Source organism: Dermacentor silvarum, chromosome 7 (assembly GCF_013339745.2).
Source record: "Dermacentor silvarum isolate Dsil-2018 chromosome 7, BIME_Dsil_1.4, whole genome shotgun sequence".
Classification (NCBI taxonomy): domain Eukaryota; kingdom Metazoa; phylum Arthropoda; class Arachnida; order Ixodida; family Ixodidae; genus Dermacentor; species Dermacentor silvarum.
In genome coordinates, this window is record NC_051160.1 from 74,533,712 (window position 1) to 74,553,568 (window position 19,857).

Below are 19,857 nucleotides of genomic sequence, written 5' to 3' on the forward strand. Positions count from 1 at the left end.
TGCTAATGTATCGCTCTATCTCTTTATACATTGGGTACAGCAGGCGATGTTTCTTTTATCTAGACTAGAGTCTGTTCTCCTCGTGCATGCACTTAGAGCAAGCGTACAAGCTTAATCTCGATCCACATCGCGAGCTGTCTCTGCAGCTCGCACAAGGCTGCCATCTTGATTACGGTAGAGCGGGCGACAAACTAACTGGCGGCAAGCATCCTAGTAAATACAGGCTGAGCTTTGTCACAGTTGTTCTTTTGTTCTTGCTGCCAGTTCCAGCCGTCCCCGGCAAAAGATGGCTGCCCATTAGAAGGGCTGGAAATTTAAATATTTAAGGTACAAAACAATGAAATAACAATATGCAGCCGTTATTTGAAAGCCAGTCGAGGCTCAAATAGCACGAGCTTTGAGACAATGCAGGGGGACTACAACATGTCCGAATCACACGGCATTTATCCACAAAATAATTATTTTATTACTGAGTTATATTTTAACACGGAAGTGTTTTATGCCGGGGTCCACCACCAACTTTCTGTAACGGAAGAGACGTCGGCGCGAAGTTCTCTCTGGACAGAGATGGCGCCGCCATCCAGGAGCTGTGAAGCGAAGTACTGCATCATGACACTAACGAGCGCCGGCAGTGAGCACTTCGGTAGTCTCAGCGCAGTGGAGGCTCCAACGTGGTGTAGCCTGATGAAGGCCTTCTGCTGAGGTGGCGACGCAGTTTCTGCACATGTTTTGTCCTCCGCATCCGATAACCCTGTGAGGCCACGTAGCGCACAACGTGCATCGCCAGTGCGTACACGCCGTCTACTGCTTCGCTTTAGATGGCACCAACTAAGAAAAACTGCTGCGCTAAGCGGCGCAGAAACGCAACGACGTCGACGGGTCAATCTGTGTTTCGATCTGAACGTTTTTGCACCTGCCTTGGTCAATTGTCAGTTCGTGGCCGAATGTGAAGCTCATCAGGCTGCTGTGATGGGGGAACGGCGTCCGAAATGAACCATCGGATCACCTTGGGTCACTGAGTATATGGCAATGTGTACATATATGCCGCTCTTCGATGAACCTATCTAACGCCGACGGGGGTCACTGTTGATGCGGGACTGGGTAGGTACAACTGTTTGAAGACACTCTTGGACTCGAAGTACTGGTTATGTTTCACTGGGTCTTTGATGGTATCTAATCAACCTTTTTGATGCCAACTCTTATCATTCGGTACGTGTTAGCAAGCATGTGCCACGTTACATGTGCCGATCTACAATTACGGAAAAGATTGGCTAAATTTCACTGATGCTGATCGAAATAAACCCCGCGTCACAAGGTTTCCCAAATGACAGCAACCCGAAAGCAGGCTACCCGATATTAACAGGTGGCAGCACAAGTGCGCCGGGTACGTGTCGCTTTAAATGAACGCCTTTCACGCTGATGTTTTAGCGAGCTGCACCATAGATGTCGTGTGTATGTGCCGCTCATCAATGAACATGCCGCCAACTTTGGTCGCCAACTTGAACCGGTCGCCAACACAGTCTCACAAGCTATACTGACAAGCAAACAGCAAATCAGGCAGAAAGAAAAAGTGTCGTGTCTTTCTGTATTATAAAGTTGATTCTGCGTTGCTTATGGCATTCTGTCTTACTATAACTTGCCATCGCACTTATCCTCACAAATTATTGTTATATTCTATTTGCGATATCCGTGCCGATACTTCATTTCCAGGCATCGTGAAATCTGGGGTCAATGCAGCAGTTCGTAGCGTGCCGTGTAAGTGGTTCCGTGCCGTGTATGTGGTGGCGATGTTTCTGTGTTAAACAGATTTAAATGTGGCACTCTAGTGTTACCTTCTCTCACATTTGCACCCTCGTGTGTTCTTGACATTGCCCTCGTACGGAAGGCCATAAAAGTGGCTGCGCCTTTGTATCTCGGTTTACTCTGACGAAGGCAGTGCCACACGCTAGCAAATAAATATTGTTTTTGTAAGTATGCCCATTCTCGCCATATATATATGCTGAAATATGTACATCTACTGCAATAGCGATGAAACCGACACACAGCAGCAGCAACAGGAGCCATGAACACAAGAACACCGGGAGGGACGTTTTGCTCTTTCACTGCCAGCTCAACAATATTCTTGACGTAAGAAAAACATCAGTAAACACTATACCAATTCTGTGCCTTTATATTTACCTTTATTTATCTACCTGCTCAACAGTGGTATACAAAGAATTATTATCGTGAGTAGCAGCACACATTTTGGTGACAAAACCCGCAGGCTCCGTCGTTCTTTCCGTAGGTCATGTGGCGGTCATATTTGCGCCACTGCTAAAGTTATTCCGTTTGCTTAAGCAAGCTCCTATTTTTTATCTCTATAGAGGTGCATCTCAAGAACACACAGAGACCTTGTCAAAGCAAATACCAAAAACAAATCTTGAACCATACATTTACGTTGAGCCAGCAGCTCAATTTATTTTGACCTTCAGTATCTCGATTAGTTCTTGCTGAAACGACGAGTTGTTAGTGCACGCATGAAATATTAATGTGATGTGTATTTTTGCTATATAATGAAAATGCAAAGCAATAAAAAATTCTAGGCCCGGTCTTTTGTGCCTTGCCAGCTAGAGGGTTGCAACGCTACATTAGAGCCTACTTTCGAACTAAAGTTAGAGCCCGACTTCGAACTAAATTCGTTCGCAGGCTGAAAAAGAAGAGCGTCGAAGAAAGCGGTCAATAGAGGATAACATTTCGGCGTTCTCAGGCAGATGTTGAATCAGCAGTCACCTTGAGACGGTGCTCAATTAATCGCTTTGCGAAATGGACACACATCTAAAGAAACTGCAAATACCACATCGCAGTGCCGCCTGCGCTTGCGATGGCAGTGAGTTTTTCTCGCGAGGCTGATGCATCAGCGCTGCTGTCAGCAGCTGATTATCTGACGGCGATGCTTCAAAGAGGGACAGCCCATCCTTTCTGACCGCTGCTGATAAAACCGAGCTAGCGTAGTAAAAAGCGCAAGCTAAGCCATTAAAGCCTCTGCAAGGTCGTCGACAGCGAGAACTCTTTGATTTCGAGTCTCACAAGGGATAGCAACTGGTCTTTGCATCTGTTATGAGACTGTGAAGAGAAACACATATATAAATCGCCTAGAAGGAGGGGCCTTGCCTGCTGATAGACTGCCGATTGAATATTAAGGGCATAGAAAAGGAGATAATACTCTGATTTATCAAACAGTGCACGTCGTTGCTCAGCTCAACGATAAGGTGATTTGCGCATGTTTCCTCAGGGATGGCAGTCGACGCAGCATATCTGCTCTAGAACTTTCTCGATGCAGCATGCCTGCTATAAAATTGCGTGGCTGCCTTTGAAGACGACACCATCTCAGAGAATATCCGATGAACCTCCAACGCCAGCTTCCCTTGAAAAATAAAAAACATGCGAATTTCCAAACAGTCAAATTGGCAATGTCAAAGTCCCGAAAGTATTAACGACGACTCTGGTATTCTTTATAAGGGACGAAGGCAGCATTATTTCGAACAGGCGTATGCACTGGCTTTATAATTATTCGCCTAAGGAGAATTCTATCGCATGTTGGTGGTGGTTCGTCGAAGAACATCATAAGTATGCAAAATATTGTATATGAAAAATAGTACTGAAAGGGAAATGCAGTGCTTTCTCTTATAGGGATCAGAAAAACAGCCTTCCTTCAAAATTCTGCACCCCGTTGCCAAAATATATTGGGTTTGGTTGGTTGCTGGTTCCTTTGAAAGCAGTGCCACAAATAAATAATTCCCTATTTTACTGGCGTTTGATATAACCTGTGTGACCTAATAATACCTCTATTTTACTGGCGTTCGATATAACCTGTGTGACCTGAACATCAGTTCTTACAAATGTGCTGCGTCTTGCATGTGAATAATTATTTCCCTAAGAGCATCGTTTTTCAAAATTGCAAAAAAAAAAAAACCGAATGCTTGACGCGCTTTTTTTCTAGCTGAAGAAGTTAGCGCGCACTCAAGAAAAAACGTTTAGTTCGAAGTAAGCATGCTTTGTGAGGGCGGATAACGCGAGACGGCTGTTTAGGGTTTTTCTTGCGTGGTCAAGCAACACCACGAAGAGCGAAAAGAGACAGTAAGCAACAGAGGTAAACAGGTTGCGCAGTCGTGGCTTCTAGACGCGGGACACGAACACAGCCGCTGCGATGCTGAACCACCTCTTGTCAACAACGTTCGTAGGACTCCTATGCTTCTGCATCTCTAAGGCGAGCAGGTACATCGCCTTTGACTTTTATGATAGTTTGCTATCTCAGAATAACAGATATTCCTGAGTGCTAGCTTTCAAGGTCATTGCCTGGGGCAGCGGTGGCTTCTATTACAGTGACATCTGCTCGTTAGGTCGTATAGTTTGGTGGTTTATGCTCGAAGCTGCACTGTTCGCAACTATTTGTCTCCGGTCCTCTTCCTTGTTTAAGGAGCACAATTTTTTTTTTCAATATCATATCCTCATATACCTCATATGTATAAAAAAATGTGGCTCGCTTTGCATTTCTTGACGTAATTTGCCATTATACTATTTATCCTTTACAAGGTATGATATCTTGTTGCCAAGTATAAATATTGTTATGAAGCTGCTGAGTTAAATTCTGACTTGCAGGCGCCGCTATAAGATACTTTTCACATTTTCCAGCGTAAAAATACCTAGTTTTGATAGATGTAACTTAAATCACAGGACGGCAGCTTCCCATTAAGAAACCAAGGCCAGCATACAGCAACAATTTAGTTTCATTTTTGGTTACTGCTCTTGCTCCCGATCACAAGAATCCACTTGTACTGTGCAACGGGTGACGAGAAACGAATATATTCAAGCAAAAGGATTTGTTTCATTGTAATCGCCCTATGTTACTTCAGTCAATGATTGCATCCTTAAATCACGTTACGCTGCCTCAAACCAGCACAGAAAGAGTACAGAGTCGTTATTTTAGGTGATACAATGGGAATCATAGCAAGAAAATTTAGTTAAAAACCCCCAAGTGTAAAGTTTTTATACCGCATGTACTCTGAACTTTTATGGATATGTAATGCTGCGAAAAATCTCATAAGCATGGGACGAAGCAGCAAAAGCAAACGGAATTCAAGGCAAAGGGCTAGGTACCCATGTAGCCTTCGCAGCTTTTCAAATAGGGATAAAATGTCAGTTCTCCTTCCACAAAAATTATTGCCCCCTCGCTTTGTGTTGTATGCTTGCCAGTTCGTATTTTTTGTACATTTTTGAAGTCAAATAAAACATTTTATCTATATCAGCGGTGCATTTACAATAAAAAAACTAACGATTGTAAGGTCGTAGACACATTAGTGTTGTGGAGATTCTTCAATTTTAGAAACGACCGAATACCGGCATAAACGTTTAAGACTTCAAGCTTCTTGAGTCTGAGGAAGAGTGTCCATTTGTCCAAACGTTGGCTCCAGGCATATCATTTTGCTGTGCGCCAACTTCTGATCCATAAAAGTCCCTATTTTGCTGTTAGCTCGTCTTTTTTTTTTTGCCTATAACGCGGCTAAATCATTTCTTACGCTATTTTCATTTTTATGAATGCCAGCTTCTTCTGCAGTGTATGGAGTTTTAATAAATACAGTGCGACGACACATCGTAAAGTGTGTACTTTGGGCAAATAGTGACATTAACTCACCGGCAAAAGTATGTTTTGTAAGAGTGACTCTTGGTGCGGTTAGTCCTATAGCTTCAGTGTACGCATCTCAGTGGGTTTTATGACATGGAATGTCATCTGACGACGCGAGGAAGTTTTGTTATTAAAGAGATGCTAAGTAAATACGGGAACAATGTTGTGGTAGAAGTTCACCTTTGCTCGATGGAGCTCAGATTTTGTAAACATGCCGATGGATACCACGAAGCGTTCAATTGCATGTATTCACACAAGCATGTCACATTTCTTCTTCAGTGGTCTTTTTTAAGAAAATGTGGTCGACGAATAATACTCTAACGCTAATAAGAAAATACGAGACATTTCTTTTTACTAAAGATGAATTTATATGAAATATGTTCTTCACCTGTGCGCCATATATGATTGAAAAAAATTACTGCTAAAGCATTTATCGAATCTCAACAGTGCAGACTTGTCTGGAAAGGTTATGTGGGAGTTCTAAGCGGGGGGTCGTCATTGTCGGTGAGACGTTCTAGAGGTTATCTATAGATCTCTGCATGAGAATAGTCTGCATTATAAACTTCAAATAAAGTTTCCTCTCACCCATGTTCGTGAAAAGAACCATTCACGTCCGCTTTAGCCAATGCTTTTTTTCTTGCTCAATTTTGCTGCAGTTTTCTTTACACGATTCTTAGTATTTGTTTAGGACTTCATTTCATGCAAATTTCTGAGCTTCTGTATTACTTTAAATATCTCTGCCAACGTTGCTCGACGCTGTAGGTACACAAGCGTTCTTGTAGAGCATTCGCTGCTGCAAGTGATGCCCCTCTTGGGTCCTGGAAGCCAGATAAAATAAACAGGTTAAGACGGCGGCCTATTCATGCAGCAGAATTTGTAGCCATATCAGTGCACAGCATTATGGTGATATTCATCATAAGTCTTACGAAATCGTTTTATTTGTGTGCAGCCCCTGCTTGCGTCAAACCGAAGGAAGAGGCGGAAATGCGATTCCCGGCATTGGGATATTAGCGGTGCCGCTTACAAACTACAACAACGTAAGCCCCTGAAAGATAACTTTCTGTACAAAGCCTAGAATGAGTAGCGAAGCTCAATGTCTTGTGGAGCAATAAATTCATGATACAATAATTCGTAAAGTGCAACAAGGCAAGGACACTCCTCGTCCTGCTGTGGGCTCTAAGAGTCAGAATATGGAGGCCCCGGGTCATAGACCCCTCCAGTACGCTGCAGCAGAGGCACGCATATCGAGTCGCGAACTGACAATCGGGGTTACTTGCACGGATGAGGGAATATAAAATGCAAACAGCACAGCCGAGCACCGCAATTACCACACGAGCAAGATAGGAAATTATTTTATTTTGACAAATGAAAGGTAAGTCATACGTTCAAGTACTAATCCACCAAACTTTATCTTGTGCCTGATGAGAAATTATATACAGGGGGTTTCCTTCTGAAGACTGTAAGTTATATTTAAAATTAGGGGTTTCGATATAAAAAGCTGGTTCCATCAAATGCATGTCATCAGTGGTGGCAACTATGAGGCGACCGGGGATACATGGTAATTAGTCGCTGCCTAATAAAAATTCATTAGGCAATTTTAAAATTTTCACTTTCAGCGGGCTCATCGTAATCGGGAAATTGAAGCCAGCTGGTCTGTACAAGCCATATTAGCTTTGGGTCTAGTAAAATATGTTTACCCCAGGAATTGTGGCACGACACAATTTGGCAACAGAGCGCGTCAATCCAAAACTGGGAGGGTGCGGCGAGCCCAAAGCCGCAACCCTCGAAGGAACATTCTGGTTCCGTCACCCAGAAACAGGCAACCAGCGCCCTGCGACATCGAGGAGCAAGGAGGCCGACGCACTGGCTGCCCACTGATGGCAGCCAGTGCGTCGGCCTCCTTGCATAATTCCACCTGTTTTCGTGCGTACATTCAGGTCATCTGGCATTAAACATTAGTTGAAAGTTAGCGCCTGTGCCGTTAGTGTCTCCGTGTCCTTTTTTTTTTTGTAGATCGTTATCGCTAATGATTCGGCAAAACACTACGAAAGTATTTAATTGCTTTTAAAGCCCGAAAAAAAGTGTTCTTGAAGTAAAGTGCTGTGAAAAAAGTAATACATACATGTCCAGCATCACTATGTCAACTGCACGTCAATTGAAGTTGAAGTTGATTTATTTTTACCACAGCATGTAATTGCAGCATGCATTGGCACCATGTAGAGGTAGCGAAATTCATAGGCTTTTTTTTTTTTTCGCCCACCGTTTTCTTAAACTTCTCTATGCAGCTACAGTACTTCTGTGACCTAAACATTGGCTCTCCGTGGCAATCCTTCAAAGCAGCCTTTGATACGGCTGGCGCCAGCTGGGTGCTATCTACAAACTGCAAAGTGGATCTAGAATTGTGCCGTGAGTAGATCTCGTTGAACGCTATGCCCTTATCCTACATGGTACAAAGAACAGTTATTACTACTGGCATTAACTCCATACCAATGGAAACTTAGATTAGAACTAGTTATCCTCTGACGCGCCACCAACGCTGCCCCCTCCCCCGTATTACCTACCGAAGAACAATGACCTCACAGAGACACGAAAAGGCTATTTCGTATTATTCATTAATAATTGCAGAAAAATGCCAAAATGCGAACGCATTCGCCAAATCGACGTACGAAAGAAAAAAAAAACGTGCGCTGCTTTTGATACCGCGAGACTGTTTCTGCTTTTGTTCTATTATTTCGCGAGCAATTATATGAAAACTCCAAGCGATTTTTTGCCGTCGTCGTCACCATCGGTGGCGCCGTGAGGTTCCGTATATATTTTGGTAAATGCATGAATATATGTAATATATACATGCGTTAATATTTAGGTACATCCCCAACATACCTCCTCGTTGCTTTAGAGCGTCTGTAGCAAAATACTCGGGTATTATTTTTCATGTCTCTTTGGTGTCAGCGGAAGTGCCAGATGACTGGAGACCAGCGCGAGTTGTGCCGATATTTAAGAAAGCTGACCGTCTATATTACAAGATTACCACCCGATCTCCGTAACATCGTCGTGTTATAAGCTTATCGGTCACACACTGGCTCATAAATTGAAAGAGTTCTTGTGAGAACACTCAATTTTAACGAATCATCAAAGTGGCTTTCGAAAATAATTTTCTGCTACGACTCAATTGGCTACTATAGTTCATACCTTTGCAGCTTGTCGTGATGCTAACAGTGAAATTAATGTAGTATTCCTAGATACAGTTATCCTCAAAAAAATTTATTATAACCCTTCGGCTAATAGGCATAATAGAAATAATTTCCTGAATAACAGCTTATCTGAATAATCGCAAGTGATACGTTCAAGTCGGAGAACAATGCTCTGGTTGCCTTCCAGTTGCCTATGGTATTCCGCAAGCGAGTGTGCTCTGGCCACGACTTGTTCTTTTTCACACAGAGTGGTCATTTTTAGGTTTTATGTGATTTTTTAAAAATTTCTTGTGGCAGATAGCGTAATTTTTTCTCTTGAGCTGGATTATTCGAAGAGACGAGCATTACTAGCACAGGAAATGGAACTGCATATTTAACTAATTGAACAAACACACTAGTTAACTTCTTAATTTATTACATTACAGCAGATATTGCAATTTACGAATTGTATCCGGTGAGCATGCAAGGCATATCAACTGGAAATCAATTTCTAGCATGAGACCAGTTTCGAGATATTAGCTCTCCAGTGGGGAACGAAATACATTAGCGTTGGAGTTACTTTTGGACTTCAATGCATAAAAGAGCGTTTTGTTAAAAATGTTTGCTTTTTTACGGCAAATTTGATGGCGCATAACTCCAAACTGGCGTCATTCTGAAAATTAATTTCAAGTGGATACGCCTTGACAACTCACCGGCTACAATTTGTAAATTTCAACATGCTTCCTAAAGTTTTTTTTTTCAAAAGATAATTATTGGATTTTCGGTAATCAATTTAATACCTGTTTCGATTTCTCGTGCAAGTAATGTCCACCTCTCTGAATAATCCCGCTCAAGGGATGGAATTATGTTATCTGGAACAGGCTATTTTTAAATATTACATAAAACTGAAATAAAAATAATCACCCTGTATAAACGACATTGTCAATGTGGTTGATCCCCAAGTACACATTCGATTGTTTGCCAACCATGGTGTTTTATTTAGAGAAATGATATGCAACAGTGACTAGTGTGACCTTAATGCTAACTTGGGTAATGTCTGAAAATGGTGTGAGCGATGGGGAATGCTTCTTAATGCAATAAGTTTGTCTATCTCACAACAACGCACAAGGAAGTTTTCTTGGAATATAGATACGAACAGGAATCATCACACTCACTGAAATAGCCAGCTATAAATATTTACGTACAATAACAAGTAACTTATCTTGGAACATGCACATAAACAACATCTGCTCTTCCACTTTCCGGAAACTATGCCTTCTACACCATAAGCTTAAAGTTGTTCAGTCGAGTGGTAATCTGCTCTCTTACTGATCCTTAATTAGGCCAAAACTCGATTACGCTTCCATAGTGTGCGAACCTCATACAAAAACAAACATTAAAAAGCAGGAAGAGGTTATGTATTATGTTATGAATTCGCTGAAACAATTCTGTGAATTATTCGGCGCATTGTGCTCATTCTGCTTGGATCCTGCGTGTTCGCAGTATTATTTAAAATAAATAAATATGTACGGTATATAACATTGCGGTATACGCGGGTTATATCGCCACACCATTCTATCTCCAGAGTTGCTCAGCTCAGGTCTTACATTCTTGACACATTTATTCCTCATAATTTTGGGAATGGCAGCGCACAAAGGTTATAAAACAAAACACCGATAGCACATGCCTTTTATATTAAATCTTCTCAGACTTCAATATTAAAAGTGCGAAACGATAAGATATCCTAAACCTACAAATGATGTAGTTTTATTGGCGTGGCAGTTCGCTACCTTCGGCATCAGCGAAGGAAAGAGGTTTGAAGCATACCTGACCCTGAAAGGTGGTGGTAAAGTCGCTAAGAAACACGTTGGATTTAATTAATAAACATACATGAAATTTACCGATTGCAGGATTCAAACAGAGGACCCCTAGCACAACAGTTCGTTTTACTTAGTCAGCATACGTTCCCTTCAATTAATATTACCACTACAGGTACGAGTCTTTGACTTCATGAAATATTCTAACATGTTGCTATCACATTCACTGCTCTGCCTTCGTAGCGAAACTGTGATATTTGTTTCGCACAGGCTGAGAGAACTTCTGTTCTGGTGCGGCAACAATAAATTCCCTAAGCTCTCGTCCTCATCGTAATGTCTCATTCACTGGCACACATTTCGCAGAAAGAGGGAATATATATTCCGTAGTGAAGCTGAAATGCATGCCATGCGCACACGTGCGTCGTGGAACATAAACTCATAACACTGTGCAAATAAAAATCTAACCCCCACACACACAAATTACATAGTGTTGAAGTAGGTCCGGAGCAAGTTATCTTCTTAAGCTTCGTGCGATAAAAAAGCAATACGCACTAATCAAATAAAGTAGTTAATTTGCTGTCCGAAAAGAAAACCAGTAGGGTAGTGAAACTACACATTTCATTAGTGCGAAAAACCATGCATTAGGTACTATGCTATCAAGTGCATCTCTAAAGTTCTAAAGTCTTAATAATCATACGTGCGCCTCTCACACGGGCTGTCAATCTGTTATCGAGGGTGGCCACTCACGCACAGCAGCAACAATCTGTGATGGTGTAGCAACATTGTAGCCACGATTTGTTGCATTGTCCAACCAGACGGCCGTTCCTTCTTCTTTTTTCCTCGTTTCAGTGATCTTGTTGCATTTTTTGGAAATAAAATTAGTAGACTACAGGTACTCCAAAAGAATACTGAACCGTACCTATGCTCGCAATGCGCGCAGGTGGTCGCAACAAGTACGACCCACGCGGTTCTTTCACCCACGTGGACGGCATGGACGTCGCCTCCGCGCCGGTGGGAAACGGCACAGTGCACGGCACGGCGTCCTGGGACCGCCAGCAAGTGGCCGGCGTCACCGTGCCACGGATGCCGTTCCTCCGTATCGGTGACTACACGGGTCAGAAGGACATCTTCTGGGGCACGCCATCCAACGCAGTTCTAGGACTTGAACAGGGTCCTCTCTCCTTCTTCGGCACTCTGGTGCGCGAGCACCTCCTCGCGGAGCCGTGGCTTGGCTTGTACTTTAGTCGCGACGACGCGGTTGACGGGGAGGCGCTATTCGGGGGTGCCAACAGCGAGCGGTACGAGGAGCCACTGACCTTTTTCCCGGCCCTCGGCACGTACTGGAATTTCCAGCTGGATGCGTGAGTGGTTACCTTCCTCAATTGTAACATATACCTCTATGGAAAGAATCGCACATTTAAAACTGTGGAAGTGTTCTTGCACTCGCTCGCTTGTACGCTACTGAGCAAGGGCAAGGATAAAGGACAGCATAAGTTATCGTATGCCTGATTTACGTTTGGCCATACGCGAATAAACCCTTAAGGTTACCTATGTCATTTCATGCTCGCATTAGAATAACCTTGTAAACTTGAAGCACGTGCTCGGCCGAAAGCCCCTAGACGAGAGTATTTAGCCCATATTGAGATAAGCCAAACACTTCTTTTTTTTGTGAGGAGTCACAAAAAAGGTTTTGGTTGTCAACGATGCAGACTTTCTGTGTCGGCTTAGCCGCTTTTCTCTTCATGCTAATGTACTGCTTTGTATCTACGAGCCCGTTGTCAGTGTGTTGCTTTCGAGTTCCCTTTCTGTATCTATATTCGAGCAACCTGATGCAGATGCAGAATTTCGACGCCTGCTAATAAGCTCAATTTACATTCCATTCAGTGCCGCGCAATATTTGGGCCAAATTTGTATGCGGCCCCTTTTTGCTTGAGACACATGTAACCCTCATTTCGCCCAAGTCATTTCTCAGAACTTCATCACAGCACCGTATTTTATTTTCTGCAAGCGACGCCGGCAATGGTTGGGAGGAATTTAACACGCAATCAATAATGGCAGACCCAGTATTCTACATCAAACTTCGAGACAAGCAAGCAACAGCCTCGGTTCTTTCCGTTTTTTGTTTTTTCAGTGAGATGACATTTGTGGTAATATATCTCATATTTTCAGCTTTATCTGGAACCTAAGTACATTATCGCGTTTGCATTCCGCGCTAATCCGAATGAGGGCGGCCAATGTCAATTGTTCCATGCTTACAAAATCTTTACATGTGGTTCTTTGTACTCACCCTGTAAAGAATCGAAATGGGGCAATACGGCCACTACTGCTTCACGGGATGCATCGCCAGGCCAGCTCCAGCCGACCCTTACATAGGAGGCCCACCGATCGAAATACAGCGCATCAACACTGACATCGGAGCCATAAAGGTTGACAGCGGAGAGGTAAGGCAGCTTCATATACTACCTATAAATGCTTCATGTTCTTATAGCTCTAAAAATTTGTTTATGAAAATGTTCATCTTTTAGGCTATGCACGAAAGAGGTGAAATAGGCGCATCAAATATAGAATAAATCTCCGAGATTTGCAATGATCATTTATTCAGTCACATGTCGCCTATGATTCTAGTAAGAAAATGTACTTTTGAAATTTTAGGCACGATCTTTCAGAAAACTGTTAAAGTAATGAATATCCTTACGCTGTGGGTGAAAGCATTACATTTCCATTCTCAAATACGCCTCTATTTTTTTTCAGTCACATATGCATTTTCGTCTCTCGGCAGAGTTATTCAGTTTCCATTGTTATATCGCTTGCATAGAAATTGCCAATAAAAACATCCAAGAGCCATATCACAGTCTGTCGTCTCTCGCTCGTGTCCAGACACAGTAGTGCGAGGAGAGAAATCGGAGCAGTGTCTAGAAGCCGTCCCTAGGATCAATCGGAACGAACACGTCTGGCTTTTGCAAACCCTGCTGACTGCACCGTTCACCTTCGAGGGATTCCCGCTACAAGAATGAGCGAACATTTTTTTTAATTTTTTTTATTTTAGAAAAACAGAAAGGTAGGCCGGGGGAGCTTGTTTGGCTTACTGCTCTGGACGCAGGAAAAAAAAAGAAGCAAGAGAAAAGGAAGAAAGCGAGAGTGCGGATGATGGTGGTAGTCCTAAGCCAACCACAAATTCACATGCGATTTGGATGAGTCCCCTTTGCACAGCACATACCAATCGCAGGTGCCTGCCATGTAGTGCTAAAGCCTGAAGGTTTAGCCAAGCCTCTCCTTTTTCGTTGCACAATACTGCGCATCGAAAGTTCGTCGATTCAAAAACGACTTGCCTAAAGAAGATTCTGCGAAAACCTGGCATGAACGTGGCAACTCCGAATAAGGAGCTGTGCGATTCCAACCAGCGTCACCTTCTCAAGCAAAAAAAAGGGAGGAATACGGGGGGGGGCAACGAATGTCTAGGCAAAATACCAACGAAATTAACACCAGAACATTCTGCCATGAAACGACGCATAATCCCGTGGTTATGTACTGGATCGGCACTCTTTTGACGTTGAATTATTCACAATGACTTCTTTACACACCTCCACAGCCACTTGCAGATGTGTCACTCGCAACCGGTTCATACAGAAATTGAGGGTGCAGGAGTAAAAAAGTCCGAAACGCAGAAATCAGCGATCTCGATTACACCTGTCTCATAAGTTAACTGGATGACTAGGGCTACGTGTATCTTATATTTCAAAGACACACTCCTGCTTAGCTATTTACCAGCACTTTTCTTTATCCCGTATGTTTCTAGCCTCTTATCGCGGGCCGATCCCGGAAATAGCGTATCTTTAAAATGTGGGCCGATATGTGCTACTGGGACCACTGGCCGCCGTGATGTTCCCAATATATTAGAATATACATTGCCTCCTAACTATCATGAACCAAGACATTAAAATATGCAATAGCCACGTAGCTGGACCCAACCAAGGTAATGTTGTTTTCCGTCGCTTGGACATACTCAGATTGCTTTGTGCATTCCGGTTAATTACATAAGTCTTAGCTATTCAACTTCTCAAATATTGTAATTAGAAGAAAAGTGTCGATGAGAAAATTGTAGAGCTGCATGAAAAACTCCCGATGCAACTTTCTGTTGCTCAATACGTGCTACACGAAAGTTTTTTTTTTTTTTTTGCGAGCGTGAAAGAAGCCTGGGAATACACGCAAAGTTGCCGCGCGACTGGCAGCGCTAGGCATATTGCGCATAGCACGTATTGAGCACCACCGTCGACAGTCTTCGTGGTATGCGTGGCGTCACTATTTTGGACCACCATCCAATTTGGTCACCTAAGAAATATCATATCCCTTAGGTAGGCTATGTCTATGGTTGCTTAAAACATGTATTTCTAATAATTCGGTCTAAATACCAAGCCAACAGATCATAACATCTTCATTACACAATAATGAATGCAAGATTACATGCTTCATGGCGATGCTTTAAATTAACGATATTATCCTGGGTTTAATGCTTGTGCGTCAGAGAATACGAAAGAAGGTTAGGTTTACATTCTGTCATATGACTCAAATATTGCACATCTCTGCAGTGGATGCTCAACTGCGACAGCATCAGACAGTTGAACGACATCAAATTCACCATTGGGACACGAACCTTCGTCCTGAAGCCGGAGCACTATGTGGTTCAGGTAAGGATTTATTTTTCTTTCTAAATAATTTGGACAACTTGCAAAGAACGGCACCCAATCCGTACAGTACGTACCCAATACACGTACAGAAGCAAAGCTTTCAACACTATTTAAAAAAAGAACTATTTCATAAGTGATCCCTTGAACCAGCTGTTACAAATACAGTAATATACAATAATCGTTACACAAGTGTATTTTACGAATCTATAGTAATAAAAATACAGTCAGAATATTTGGGAATAGTTGTCAACGTGTATCAAGTAAAACGAGATGAATACTTTCTGCAATACTCGTAAAGACGAAAAGAGTCTAAATAAAAAAGGGTATGTAATTCCAGAAAGTAGAGAGCCGAGAATGGTGCAGTTTCTTTACCGTTGTGAGCTCGAGTTTTATTAAAAATGCATATACAGGCGAATCTGATAGCGTATTTAATTTAGAGGTCGACAGAGCTGTATAAAAAAATACAAGTTGTGATTTACACGGGGTAGCAATTTCTACCACCCGATCTTGCCGAAACAATGTAAAAGCGCTGGTTCGTCAAGCACTGATGGTTTCAAATCAAAAGGCTTAGTTCTGCATGTGCTGAATCGTCGATAAATTAGAAAGGTCTGTATCACCCCAAGATGATATGAGGTACGTTAGATGACTGCGAATTAGGTCATAATTAAGGGTACTTTTTGTTTCTGAAAAGAAAAAAACCCGGAGCTCAAATTTGCATTTCATTGCCGTAGATGTTTTTTAATAAGCTGGGTGCATTTGAGGTTTTACATAAGTTAGGACGTTTAGCTAAGTGCAGTGAGTAACCGCCGAGTTAAAGCAACTGTTTAAGTTGATGTTAAAAAGTATCTCCCCACATTTGAATATTTATAACGTACAATGTTAAGCGTGGATCACATTTGACGCATATCATCATCGTTACGATATGATGACTATCATATCTGCCAAGTTCTAAACCCCTGCAGGACGCATAAACCGGTCAAATTCCAATTGAAAGCTCTTGTACACTTCTCAGTAAAGGAGCCCTGCTTAATGCGTGAGAATATATTTCACAGATCCGCTGCGCTTGCTCAGTGGCTATGGTGTTGCGCTGCTGAGCACGAGGTCGCGTGATCGAATCCCGGCCACGGCGGCCGCATTTCGATGGGGGCCAAATGCGAAAACACCCGTGTTTCGCATTTAGGTGCACGTTAAAGAACCACAGGTGGTCCAAATTATTGCGGAGTCCCCTACTACGCCGTGCCTGATAATCAGATTATGGTTTCGGCACTTAAAACGCCATAGCGTAATAGATTTCACATGCATAGACACCTACCTCTCTGTTGGACTGCGACGGATTGGTTCCAAAGCCATTCATTAGGCCACGTGACTTAGGTATTATTAGTGAGTAAAAAACGCCCAAAACGACCACCAAAAGTGTTTAGTGCAGTTAAAAAGACAGAAAAAAAATATAGGCGGGTCTCCTGGCGTCAATGTAAGGAGGTCCCTCAACTCCGGTATGGGAGAAGGCAAGGGAATGAATCAGGACAGCACAAACCTATAGAAAACGTCTAGCACAAACGACTATCACAAACTCTAGTCGAGGCAGAGGGAAAGTGTCAATATTGGCACTGAAGCTTGACTCCTGACTAAATAAAGAAACCCTATTTCGTTTTCTGCTATCTGCTCTAATGTTAAACCAGCTTGAAAGCATCGCTCTGCAATACGTTCTCTAAATGCTGCTTCGCAACTTTCAGTTTATAAGAAAATAAGCTTTGTAGCCTCGCGAGGGACCCGTTGATGTGTTGGAGATGCTTTTGACTATCCACGGTCATCCCAGAAACTGCTGCTGCCATCAGTGCCATACAAAGTGACTGTGGTGTCCCATTTTTATTTTCTTTTTATTTGTTATTACGCGTTTTGCATTATAGCTATAACAAAGCAACACATTTACAGCCGGCTTCAGACCCCATGGAATATTTCAATAGAAGCTCGGTTCATTCTCATTTGCATCTAGCCGCGTAGTAAAAAAAAAGCAAGGAACTTCTTGCTGGAACAACTGACGATGACTGTCAATGTAAGCGTAAAGCCTAACGCTACAAGAAAGGTAATCGCTTTCCAAAATGAATGGTGCACTTGACTGGCTGTAATTGTTGCATTGAGAATATACAGGTAGCGTTTGTTGTATACCCTACATAATTCCGTAGAAGACAACGACGTTAACCAGCACATCTCTAGAAGTTCAATTGTTCATGTTTCGCAACGACAGTGCCCGCTACTTGAGCGTGCTTTGCGAAGCCGCCTCTGTATTGGCGGTGAAAGTTTAATCTTGAACACGAGAAGGCTAAATAACTATACTACACTACTCGGTAAAAAAAAAACCTTGAGAAATAATAACCACATGTCAGAATCATCCGCTTCCTCTGGTCAGCGTGTGCGCACTCTGACAGGCAGCTGGATATTTTGAGATGACTCATGTGTATCAGCGATTCGTTATCCTTGTGTTTCCCGCAGCGCGACACCGCCAACGGCAAGCGCTGCTACAGTGGTTTCATCGAGGCCGTCGAAAAGGGAGACGTCACATGGCATCTTGGTCACGTGTTCTTGAGGCGCGTGTACACCGTGCTCGAGTGGCCGACGAGCGGCTCGGGCTACGGACAAGTTGGGTTTGCCGACGCCCGCTGAACTCTTCTCTCATCCGTGGATACTTACGTCCTTCGGTATTCCCCTCAGAGATATGTCGAATTCATCGATCAATTTTATGACAAAAATCTTGGCGCAGGATCGCGAGACAATGACAATAAATATATTGAAAAGCTCGTGTTTCCAGTGTGCTGTGTTTTTCTCCCTTTTCAGCGAGATAATGATATTTTGTGGCACGCCCAGGACGTTGCCTCGAAGACAGAAAAATATATATCGCTATGGAGTTTAAATTCAGGCAAAACGAAGGTTACTAACGGGTTCCTTAATTTGTATTTCATCGTTAAATTCCGGAGTCTTACGTGCTAATATCCCAATCTCATAATGAGGCACGCCGGAGTTTCAACCCGCTGGGATTCTTTACCGTGCACGCAATGCCATGGAAGCCACCCATTTTGCAGTCAGCTCGCATTGAAATGCGGTATCCGTGGCCGGGAATGAAGCACCCGACATGGTGCTTAGCAGCTCAACGCTATCATCTCTAAGCGCCCCCCCCCCCCCCCCCCCCCCGATCCCTGGTTTGCTATCGCGGAGCTTTCGCGGTTCGAGCGCCTTTATTTTCCTCATTCAGCCAATTAGCCGAGTTGTCCAGTGGCACTAACGTCCGCGGTGTGAGCTCTGGCCCGATGCGCGCGAGGAGCAGGCGTGGAAGGCAGCGGAAGCTGTTAACCACTGCAAAGTCGGTTTCGAAGAGCTTTATGGTGCGTCCAACTTTATTCTGTGTAACCACTTCAGTTTCATAGCTCCACAGGAGAAGCTCTCCTGACTGATTGTCGCTTGAACTATAGCGGCTCTGCTGCCGAATCTTTCCTTATAGCTCAGAAGTCATATGCTACACAAAGATTCAACGGCGCCAATTCGCTCACCGCACCATTCTTTTGAGCTGTGAATGTAAAGTTACGCATTCGTGCATCTGAGATAGAATATGTTCACATGCTTATTAACTGAAGGGTTCAACGCGCAGGCATTCAACGGCGTGGTATGCGTGCCATGAATGTTAAGAAATGGTCACTGCTTCCAGCTGATAATGCTATTGGAGGTTGGCTATGTTTGCATCTCTATATGGAGTTATTTGTGTGCAAGCGTAGCTAACAGTGAACAGCAAGCGACATTTTTTTGTCGGAGTAGGTGACTTGATAAGCAATTTAGTCGCAGTGGTATGCGTTAAGGGTGGTTTGGCATAACGAGCGAGAACGCTCCGATACGCCTGGGTGCATCCAGGGGACTAAGAAACATTTCTCGCACTATCCTGCTTAAGCATTTAACAAGACGAATCTAATAGGTTGTCCATGCACTGCGTTTTACAATTAGGCTGTTAGTGCGCCCATAAGGAAACGTTCGAAAACGTTACATCCCTCTTCTGTGGTGTCCTGAGAAAACTAGCTTTCTCTACGAATTCATATTTCGAGCTAATAGGGGGCGTAATAAGGGTGATTCCCTAAAAATTTACTATATGCGTGCGTTGATTATGGATTAAATTAGAAACGTCTGTTTACTACTTTTTAAGAGATTATATGAAATGCCTCACAAGGTAACAAATAACTAAAGGAGAACCGGCATCCCACCGGTTCACTTCACATTGCACGAAGTAGCGAACGTAACACTACTCATTATGGTAAAACATATTAAAGCACAAAAACATACCCGCATACACGCGCACACCAACACACGCCATCACTCTAAAAATACCCCTTACCCCCCGACGCAGGCACTGTGCATTTTAACACATTTTTACAGCGAAGCTGATAAGGGCTAGGTTCCAGGAGATGGTGTCCGCAGTGTAGAAAAGCCACGTGACCTAGCGGGAGAGGAGAGGAAAAGAAGAGCTCAACCATGTGAGAATGCTG

General features: G+C 43.1%; 1 protein-coding gene across 1 annotated transcript; it reads left to right on the plus strand.

Moving 5' to 3' along the window:
• The first annotated feature begins 4,068 nt into the window (after positions 1-4,068).
• On the plus strand, positions 4,069-18,073 carry LOC119458978 (aspartic protease 4-like). The gene is made up of 7 exons (XM_037720828.2): positions 4,069-4,254; positions 6,612-6,699; positions 7,948-8,068; positions 11,590-12,010; positions 12,946-13,090; positions 15,236-15,334; positions 17,825-18,073. Exons 1-7 carry the CDS (start codon positions 4,187-4,189, stop codon positions 17,993-17,995), a joined length of 1,113 nt encoding a protein of 370 aa, XP_037576756.2. The 5' UTR covers positions 4,069-4,186; the 3' UTR covers positions 17,996-18,073.
• Positions 18,074-19,857: the final 1,784 nt, after the last annotated feature.